General features: G+C 43.1%; 1 protein-coding gene across 1 annotated transcript; it reads right to left on the reverse strand.

Moving 5' to 3' along the window:
- Positions 1-4,675: 4,675 nt before the first annotated feature.
- Positions 4,676-10,154, reverse strand: LOC133451292 (uncharacterized protein DDB_G0287625-like). The gene is made up of 2 exons (XM_061730261.1): positions 9,912-10,154; positions 4,676-8,060 (listed from the first exon to the last, which is right to left on the reverse strand). The coding sequence occupies exons 1-2, from the start codon at positions 10,081-10,083 to the stop codon at positions 4,789-4,791; spliced, it is 3,444 nt and encodes a 1,147-aa protein (XP_061586245.1). The 5' UTR covers positions 10,084-10,154; the 3' UTR covers positions 4,676-4,788.
- Positions 10,155-11,252: the final 1,098 nt, after the last annotated feature.

Consider the following 11,252-nt stretch of genomic DNA (forward strand, 5'->3'; position numbering starts at 1 on the left):
CACCCCCAAACGGACGGACTAGTTGAAAGATACAACCAGACGCTAAAAAACATGCTGCGCAAGTTTGTTTCCCACACAGGAGCTGATTGGGACCAGTGGCTGCCTTATTTGCTCTTCGCCTACCGTGAGGTGCCACAGGCCTCGACAGGCTTCTCACCATTTGAACTGCTGTATGGACGCCAGGTGAGGGGGCCACTGGACCTCCTGAAAGACTATTGGGAAAGTCCTCCGTCAACAGGAGAGAACGTGGTAGCGTATGTGGTCAAGATGAGAGAGAGGTTGGAGGAAATGTCAGCCCTGGCCCAGCAGTCCATGAGGACAGCTCAACAGAACCAAAAGAAGTGGTACGACCAAAAAGCTAGAGAGAGGGTCTTTGAACCGGGTCAACAGGTGCTTTTGCTGCTTCCTACCTCCGACAACAAGTTGCTGACCAAGTGGCATGGACCGTATGAAGTCATCAGACGGACCGGTAAGGTCACATATGAACTTTTTATGCCAGAGAGAGTCAAAAAATATCAGACATTTCATGTAAACTTGTTGAAGGAGTTCCAGGTTCGCCAGGAGCCAGTGCACCATCAGCTGTTTGTTCGAGCAGTTCAGGATGAGGAGGTGACGGAGAAGTTTTTTCCAGCCAGTACTGGGGAACCCAGCCCTGTAAACCTGACCCATCTGTCAGCCTCACAGCAGAAGGATGTTGTGCCTCTGCTTGACCCAGAGCTCTTCAAAGAGACGCCAGGTTTCACCTCCCTCGTCCAGCACAAGATTCGGCTCAAGAATGATGCTCCAGCACGGCAAAAGAGCTACAGGGTTCCTGAGCGGTTGGTCCCTGTGTTACAGAAAGAAATCAAATTGATGTTGAAGCTGGGTATAATTGAGGTATCCAGCAGTGAATGGTGCAGCCCTGTTGTTTTGGTACCCAAGAAAGATGGCTCACTGAGATTTTGTATTGACTTTAGGTACCTAAATGCTGTATCTCGATTTGAGTCATATCCCATGCCCAGAATCGAAGACCTGGTGGAGAGAGTTGGAAGAGCCAAATACATCACAACACTTGACCTGAGTAAAGGCTATTGGCAGGTGGCACTGGCACCAGAAGCCCAGGAGTTGACGGCCTTTAAGACCCCCTTTGGTATGTACCAATTCAAAGTGATGCCATTTGGCCTCCAGGGGGCACCTGCCACGTTTCAGAGACTCATGAATCATGTTCTGAGAGATGTGTCAGAGTTTTCTGCTGCCTACTTAGATGACGTGGTTATCTTCAGCCAGTCCTGGGAAGAACATATGTGCCAGCTGCAACGGGTCTTGCAATGCATCAGAGCTGCAGGACTAACCATCAACCCACAGAAATGTGCTGTAGCCCAGAGAGAGGTTGAGTATCTGGGTTATGTCATCGGCTTTGGCAAAATCAAGCCTCAAGTGGGGAAGGTGGAGGCCATCCAGGCGTTCCCTGTCCCTACCACCAAAAGGAAGGTGAAGAGTTTCCTGGGCCTGGTCGGGTGGTACAGGAAGTTCATTCCTCACTTTGCAGAGCGTTCAGCAGTGCTGAACAACCTCACGAGAGCCTCAGAATCCAACAAAGTGCGTTGGACCGAGGAGTGTGACAGCGCTTTCAGCGAGCTCAAAGACTCAATCTTCACCCATTCAGTCCTGCACTGTCCTGACTTTGATAAGCCATTCACCCTGCAAACAGACGCCTCTGGAGTGGGCCTTGGTGGAGTGCTGCTGCAGGAAGTGGAGGGAGAGATGAAGCCAGTTGTGTTCCTGAGCCGCAAGCTTCTGGACAGGGAGACCAGATATTCAACCGTGGAGAAGGAGTGTCTGGCGATGAAGTGGGCCATTGATTCACTCAGGTACTACCTTCTAGGAAGACACTTCTCTCTGGAGACAGACCATCGGGCCCTTCAGTGGTTGCACCGGATGAAAGACGCCAACATGCGTGTGGCTGGGTGGTACCTGGCCCTGCAACCATACAGCTTTACAGTCCGCTACAGATCTGGGAAAACCAACATGGTGGCTGACTGTCTGTCTCGGGTCCATGAAGTCTGAGGTACTGTACTTTACCAGAAGAGGGGGGAGGAAATGTAATGAAGGCCCTCTTCATTACTTGTTATCTGTATTTTATAGTATTTATGGTGGTCAACAGTAAATTAAGACACAAACACAAAACATTTAATATTTTTATTGAAGTTGTTTGTTAATTTTGTTGTGTTTTTGTAGATTTTTGTTGCTGGGAGGAATTGAAGGCCAGCCTGTAAAACAGAGACAAACGTTTGGTTTGGATAGCTCAACACATGTGCTTATGTGATTGGTTTACCTGTGCCATGCTGTGTAGTTTACTCACCTCTGTTTCTCCTCTGCAGGGTGTTCAGGCTAAAAGTGTCTGCAAGGGCTGAGCACCAATTTGGAGGCTCGGGAGAAACCAAGTCGGCAATTAGTGGAGGGGTGTTAGGTTCTTTGATTGACTCTTCAGATTTTGTTTGATTGCTAATTGATTTGTGTAGTTTATCATTAACCTTAGTTAGAGTATTTGAGGTTTAGTTGTAATAATATTTTCATGTATTTGTGTTTTGGGGTATATATTTAAATGTATGGTGAGGATGAGTTCTCCCTTTTGTTGTGGTCATTGTCAGTGGCAGGGTGTATATAAGGCTGCCAGTTTCCATCAATCCTGGTTGCTGCCAGGACCACGTGCTGCTGTGGGTCTGCAGCCATTTTTGAGAGAATGTGTTTTTGGAGATGTGTCTTTTTGGTGAAATAAACACCGAGTTGGTATACACCTGACCTCTGCCTCAAGCCTCCTCTTGTCTTCAGTCCAGCCGTTACCCGGCCATCCTAACACAGTATATTACTGTTTTTTCTACAGTTTGCTTACTGTAAACCTAATTTACAGTTTATTACTGTTATAATACTATCTAGTAAAACACAGTATATTACTGTATTTTATTGGATTTACAGTAAACTAGTAGCAAGGTAGCCACAATATTGTTTTTTATATTAACAACCGAATTTTACCATAATCCCAAATAAGGTACCATGCAGTCATTTTTGTAAAGTGCATATTACTAGCAATTAGCAAATAAGCAAATTTAACGTGGTATTCTATACAACATACTGAATGATTCAGTTAACTTAAAATATCAGACTAAGTTTTGCTTCCGCTCTATTTTTAGCGCGTGTGTGTTTTGCAGCGTGCGTGTGTGCAGCTCCGTCTCTGTAGACGGCGCCTTTTGGGTCGGTGCGCCGTATGTGTGTTTTAAAACCAAAAATGACACACAAAACTGAGGGTGCGCCTTTCCACACAGTGCGCCGTATGGTCGTGAAAATACGGTACATTTGGAAATTAAAACTTTGATAAAACAACAAGAGTACTATACAGTGCCTTATTATTCACTTACATAAGGCGATAAAAAAAAAAAAAATACAGGAAATACCAGACATGGAACCACATTTACCGGCAAATGTGCTATAGAGAAATCATTTTGAGCAATAATCATGTAATAATCAATAATCATGATGTAAAACAGGAGTTTGTTCTAAACAGAAATGCAAGACAGTAAAAAAAAAAAGGTAAGAAAAGATCATCCTGACTATCCCTGATCTATCCCCCAGTGGTAAACTCATGATTGTCAATAGCAGGATTTTTCTAAACAGAATATGAAAAACCTTAAACCAGCCCTGTGAGATTTCATGTTAGCACTTGCAGAAGGCAAATAATCAGATGATCAGAACAGCTGCAGTTAGCTGGTAAAATGAATAAATAAAAAAAAAACGGCATTACATTATGGATCATAGGCTTTAAGTGAATAAGTTAATGGTTTATAACATGTGAACCACAAGGCCCAACAATGTTGTACTGGCCAGACACAAGTTATATGTGAGGTATGTCCGGAAAAATAAACAAACTATTTTGCATTTCAAATGGCACGATTAAGGGCCCTCGCTGTTCCATCCCATTTATATCCACCTAAAAATGTGAGCCAGGCGAGCCAGAGATTTGGAGCATAACAGTCCAAGAAAACAAAAGTTTATCCATTGGGAAGGCCTCTTTAAAGAGCGGTGGAAATTTAAAAAGATATTTCTACTCATTGTTTTCTTTACTTCTGGGACACAGCTGACGTTGTAAGTCAACCTTTGATCAGTATTAAATAACAGCCGCCAAGAAAAGCAATAAAAAAATACAGGAGTGACGAGAAAAACTGAGACAAATACTATCAAATGTAAAGCAAACCTGAATCAAATCTGACCATAAGTGGTTGATGAAGAACCCTTTTATTTGCCATATTTATCATTAGTTGCTGGTGAAGGCACTGGTGACATAGAGGTAACTGTTTTTAAAAAAAAACATTAATATAATAATATTAATAAACATTAATATTAGTGTGACACACTAATGTGTAATCACATTAAATATTTGTTTTGGTTTCTGTGCGAGAACGTCGAGCTTCCCTCTCTAAAAAGGCAGAAGCGAGGCTTTGAGAAACTTCACCAGTCTTCTGTCTCATCATTTCCCTGTATTTTACAGGAACATTTAATTTGCTCAACAGGAATGAAGAATGAATGAATGAAGCCAGATTTGTCTCTCACGTAAATGCCTGTCTTTTGGTTGATTATTAAATGCAGAGGCAGTTTGCAAAGTAGTTTTCAGCAGCCTAGGCATATATGAGCAGCCCTTTGATAGTAATTGTAGTCATCATATGGTCCAAGATGACGCTGCATAAGAATTCTACTGTACTGCATTTCAAAAACCTCTGAAGTAAATCGGATACATCCGTTGCCGACGTTATTTAGTTATTTACTTTGTACATCATTGGCGTGGACACGCTTATGTTTGTTCAGTTTTAACCAGTTGGAGAAGGAGTCCCCACACGTAGCGCACGTGTAAGGCTTCTCCCCGGTGTGCAACCTCATGTGGACTTTTACGTCCGCTTTGCTGCCAAACTTCTTATCGCACACGCTGCACGGATATGGCTTCTCCCCCGTGTGCGTTCTGTTGTGCCGAATCAAAGTCGTCCTGGTACTGAATCTCCCTTTGCAGTACGTGCACTTGTACGGCTTCTCCCCGGTGTGCACGCGCACGTGATTTTTGAACGCAGAGGAATCGGAGAACTCCTTGCTGCAGTCTTTGCAGTGGTACGGCTTCTCGCCCGTGTGGATCCTCATGTGCTTCTTCATGTTCACGCCGGAGCTGAAGGTCTTCCCGCAGGTGGCGCAGGTGAATGGCTTCTCGCCCGTGTGCACGCGGACGTGCTGGTCCAGGTTGTAGCGCCGGTTGAAGCCGTTCCCGCAGACGTCGCACGTGAAGGGCTTCACGCTGGCGTGTATCACCATGTGTTTGTTTAGATCCCAACTCTCCCTGAACATCGCCCCGCACGTTTCGCACTTGAACGTCTTCTCAACCGTGTGCGATTTCATGTGGAATTTGTAGTTTTTGAAATTGGTCATCACTCTGCCACAGTTGTCGCACTGGTAAGGATTCTCCTCCTCTTCCGCATCACTGCCACTCGTGTTCCTGTGATGCTTACTCGATGGCCCCTTGCTGTTTTCCTTGGACTTTTTACTCGGTTTTTGGTGTTTTTCATGGCTTTCTCCCTCAAAGCTTCCGGTTGCTGATGGATTCTCCTTCTTCGCCGTCTTGGCTGGTGTCGGGTCACAACTTTGACTTGATGTTGCGTCGCCATCATTCTGTCTTTTCGGTGACGTGGCCTTATCACTTTTCGAAGATGTACTTTCACCACTCAGTTCCTTTGTGGTCAACTCCTTCATCTTAGTCGATGTTGAGGTTTGACCGTGAGGTCTATGTTTTGTTTTCAAATTTCTGCTTGCCTTTATCCCGTCGTTGGGTCTCGTATTTGTTACCATTATGTTATTGTTAGAGTTCTCTTTCCGAGCTGGTTCGTCATCTCCAGTAGAAGAAGCTTCCCTGTGACTGCGTTTCACCTTTTGTTCAGACTTGGAAGTTGAAGTTACTTTTGCTTCTTGGGGATTTTCATTCAACATTGCATCTGTACTTTCATTTGTTGCTCGCATTAGTTCAGAACTTGGAGTCGCCGTGTCGTCGTACCAAGTGGAGCTTGGTGTTCCGTCTTCATTTGATCTGGCACTCTCACTCATACACATGTCTGGCCTTGTTTTGTGACTTGAACTCGTTTGTCCATCTTTGGGCTTCCCCCCTTCTGGTAGTTCTGAACGTCCTCTTGATGTTGTCTCATCCTGTCTCTCCCTCTCCGTAGGTTCGGTCCTTTCAGTTGACGTTAAAGTCTTTCTGTTACTTTCCTTGTTTGTTGTGAGCTCTCTACTTTTGGCTGATGTTGCATGCGTACCTTTATGCTTATGTGATGTTGGCTCAACATTTCCTGATGACTTATGTCTTTCCCTTTTTTCATTTGACGTGTGTTCAGTACCTTTGGTCGATACTGTGCCCTTTTCCTGGCTTTTCTCCTTTTGTTTTTCATCTCGACTCCTCTTGTTTTGAGTCTTCTCAAAACTTCTTGCCAAGTCTGGCCTCCCATCGGGATGTTTCTGTTGATGAGCTGATTCTACGCCTCCAGTTGAAGTCGACTTCCCATCATGATGCTTCTTCCGTGGAGCTGCTTCTACACTTCCAGATGAGCTTGGTCTTCTACCTTGCGTTTTTTCATTTGACGTGTGTTCAGTATGTTTGGTTGATACTGAACCCTTCTCCTGGCTCCTTTCCTTTTCTTTCCTTTCATCTCGACTCCTCTTGTTTTGATTCCTCTCAAAACCTCCTGCTAAGGCTGGCCTCCCATCGGGATGTTTCTGTCGTTGAGCTGCTTCTACACCTCCAGTAGAGGTTGGTCTCCGTCCCTGACTTTTCTCATTTGAAGTTGATGCGTCAGCATTGGTTGATGGAGTACCTTCTGTGTTGCGTTTCTCCTTTGGTTTTCCTTTTTGGCTTTCCTTGGTTGCAGCTGGCTCCACAACCTTGGTCAAGGCTGGTATCCCATCGTGCAGAGTTGGTTCTACACCTCCAACTGAGGTTGGTCTCTCATCACTATTTTCTTCAAGTAGAGTTGGTTCATCACCTTTAGTAAATGCCAGAGTCACATCTTGAATCTCTTTAGCTGCAGCCGCCTCCCCTTTTCCTTCTAAAGTTTGGTCCTTATTGCATGTTTCATTTGCTGGGAGGTCAGTGGATCTAGCTGCTTCTGCAGCCTCGTTCCCATTGTCCTGCAGTGTCGGTTCAGGACTATTAGCATAAGTTGTGTGCTCCAGACTCTGAGTAGTATCAGGTGGTAACTCGGTAGCTTTGGCTGAAGTTTTACTGTCCTTGGACTGCTTGCTGCTTGGTGCTGGTTCTGTGTTTGCAGTTATGGTGTCAGCATTATGTGTTCGGTCAGTGCTGCTGGCTGCTTCTGACTTCTCAACATCACATTGCTTAGAGGTCTCATTGGGACTTTTCTCCAGCTGTATTAACTCTGCACTACTGGTTGGCGTGTTGCCGTAATTATTTGGAGACTCACCAGCAATCTCGGCTGATGTTGCATCTTCATTGTTGCTTCTCTCATCCCACATTTGCTCAGCACTTGCAGCTGATGATGTGATCTCATCTGACGTTTGTTTGGCGATTGCAGCTGATGCTGCACTTCCTTCTCTGCCATTTTCATCTGAAGTTGATTCAACATTTCCAGATGGTTCGTCAACGTAATCGTTAAAATCTGACTGATCTTGATTCTCTGCTTCACTGGTGATTTGAGAGAGGAGCTGATGGTCCCTGTTTGCTGCTGACTCTGCAGAACTCTCCCCGTTTTGTCCAGAATCTATATGTTTGTCTGGAGCGCTGTATGGAGGATCTGTATTTGCTTCGCTCTTGGACTGGTCAGAGTCCAGAGGCTGAGGATTATCTGTGGAGACATCTGGAGGCGGGGTCGAGGCACCAGCCTCCAACTGCTGCGCGTGTTCTGGTTCATCCTGACTGATGGATATTTCCTCGTGTTCATCTTTGATCTGTGCAGTATCCGGTAGAAACAATTTGGACCTTGCCCTGTGGGCACAGTATTGCTTTAGCAAAGTCTGATCCTCCACACTGAGAGATGAATGCTCTAAAGAGAAGAGACAAAAAAAAGACAAAACTATCATGAAATGCTATTTTCCTTTTTTACCATTTATTTTTTTTACATTTTGGCTAGGGGAACGTATGACAGACAATGTAAACTGATCTAGGATGTTATTCGCCAGACTTACTTCATCCCATTCAGACCTGATCCAACAAATGTGCACTTTCATCTGTCAAGCTTGGAATGGCACACATGATGCATCATCATTTTCAGAACGAGCAAGCTATTATAATCATCAAAATGTTTGACAAAGAGCCCTGCAAAGCATTGGCAACCTGTCCAGACTGAACCCTTGCCTTTTGTCCAAACACAGATGGGACAGGCTTCAGTAGATCCCCTCGACCCTGATCAGGAAGAAGCAAATATAGATGTCGGATGTTGATTGAGATGAGGTCAAATTCTGTTTTTTTGGAATTCCCCCGATTGCAATGTTTGTTTGCAAAGTGTGGATCGAGGAAATGACTGAGCAGCACTGTCCCATGATCCACATCAAATGCTCATTTATTTCCTGACTGCAAGTCTGCAAGGATGTGACCAGACCGGTGCTAGGCACCCCTAGTCTTGATGTTTTATCAGAAGTTTAAATGACATCTGTTGTAATTTTTGAACATTTAACAGTTTTGAGCAGAGCTGAAGTGGTATAACAGGTGTATACAGAATAAGGAACAACAAAAAAACTTGAAAAATAAGCAAAAAAAATAAGTAAAACAAATTAAAAAAACACACAGTCTTGACAAAATCCATAGCATAACCTGCAGCACAACCATTATGTTCAATAAACGAAGTTATGCATCGGACACTCCTGCTAAAATAATGCATGCAGGAGGCAAGTGAGCGCCTGCGGCTGTGTGTGTGTGTGTGTGTGTGTGTGTGTGTGTGTGTGTGTGTGTGTGTGTGTGTGTGTGTGTGTGTGTGTGTGTGTTGCACTGCTATGTGGCACTGCTGGGGATTAATCTGGCAACTTCCAGACCCACAACCTCTTTATTAAAAAATGCAAACAGGAAATATAGTCATCATAGAAGTATAAAAATGAATTACCATGTTTTCAACAGTTAGCATCAGCCAGAGAAAGATTTAGCTCTTTTTAAGGAGTTCAAAATCATGATTTGAATGATTTCACCCGGCTGATCTTCCTTTCTCCTTGAGACCTCCAGATGCCATGTAAACACAAACGTCATGAATACGATTGACTCGTCTCCTCACTCAGTACCTGAATAATCCCAGATACTCAACAGTGCAGAGGTAAAGGTGAGCTGTTAAGAGTTAACAGCTCTCCAGCTCACGACTTCATGTGAAACAACCAAATTATGTCAGACTGAAAACACTTGCATGCTTCACATTTTCCCGAACAATCTGACCCAATCTTTTACACTGTTCAACATACAGATGGTTCAGTTATTACATCACTGGCAGACTATTATATATTGTATATAATAGTATTATTATTATGTAATATATATATATATATATATATATATATATATATATATATATATATATATATATATATATATATATATATATATATATATTATTATTATTATTATTATTATTATTATTATTATCTAGGCTATATATAATTTATGCTAATTATTAATATTTGTTATTATACTCCACCGTATGCGTCACATTAACCCACATCTCAGGTCACCTCATGTACATTGTTATTCCTACAGACTGATTACTCCGCCACTTTAGAACGCACTTGTACATTTTGTTTCCTTTAATATTATTTGCTCTTTTGTATTTCACCAATCACCACTACACATGCCTTGTGTGTGTTAAACTACTTTGCAATAAACTTGTTTCTGACTGTGACGGACAGCCGTCGCTCACCTGCCCCCTGGAACTCGGTGTCAGGTGAAAGCAGCGTGTCCAGCAGCCTGCGCTGCCGCGCCAGCTCCGACTCGTACACGGCCGCTCTCCTCTCAAACGCCCCCAGTATCTCCTGAGCTGCTGTGGTCAGGCGATCACAGACAAACTTGCGCATGCTTTGAACAGGATACATTTTTAAAAAAACGGACGTAAAACGTCTAAACGTCCATAAAATAAAATAAAAAGTCTTTAAAGTGACGTCACCGTCGGTTTCGGTTGCAAGTGCATTTCCGCGTGAGAGCTGCTCTTATCTTCCTCCTCCTCCTCCTCCTCCTCCTCACATAGACCTCCCATCGAGTGTTCTTGTCCGCTGCTGCGATATGTCAACGTCGCCGCCATATTGGATGAGGCAAGACTGCGCTGTAAACTAATACAAGTAAATTGACTTATTTTCATAAAGCGCCTTTCTACAAAGAAATTTACGTTTTACGTCTCATTTATTCATTCACACACGCACTAATATACTTGGGAAACAGTTAGGCACCAAATATAATATATTTAATTTTCTCAGATGGCAAAAATAAGAACTTTATTGATCCCACATAGGAGTAATTTATGTTATATCAGCTATAGAGAACAAGGTAGTGCCGAAAAACAATATATATCCTCCCCTCATAAAAATAAGAAAAATAGAGAAACATATTTTCTCATCAACAAAACAAATTTAAAATTTTTCAAATAACAAAATAACATATTTGAACCATTTTTCAGACAATAAAATAACATTTCAGAATCAGAATCAGCTTTATTTGCCAGGTTTGAACGTTGTCCAACAAGGAATTTGACTCTGGTAATTTTGTTCTTTCGCAGTAGATAAACAATAAACAAATAAACAAATGTGGTATTTTTAACATATGTACAGATAGACATCTAAGGTGCATGTCAGGGTTTGACACTTCCCCCCAGTTTGAGTTTTAGTTCTGTCCCTCCTGTTTCCCCTTTGCCCTGATTGTGTCTGCACCTGTGTCTCGTCGTGTCTCGTTATCCCCTGTGTATATCTGGTCTTGTCATTCCTTTGTTGCCTATCGGTCCGTACTGTTTGTTCCCTCCATGTACTCCTGGTTTTCGATCCCTGTATACGTGAGTTGTTTTTGATCCTGCTCTGCAGCATTTTAGTTTGGCTTTTTTGTGGAATAAATCCTTCTGTTTTTTTGAGAACTCCTGCCTCCAGCCTCCCTCTCTCTCCCTGCGTTTGGGTCCTCAACACCACGCCTTGTGACAGTGCAGCAGTTTGAGGTAGGGAAAGAAAAGGAAAAAGGACAGGTCTGAGTAAAATAGAATAAAATAAAATAACCTATTTAC

The sequence above is a fragment of the Cololabis saira genome, chromosome 9, assembly GCF_033807715.1.
Source record: "Cololabis saira isolate AMF1-May2022 chromosome 9, fColSai1.1, whole genome shotgun sequence".
In the NCBI taxonomy this organism is placed as follows: Eukaryota; Metazoa; Chordata; class Actinopteri; order Beloniformes; family Belonidae; genus Cololabis; species Cololabis saira.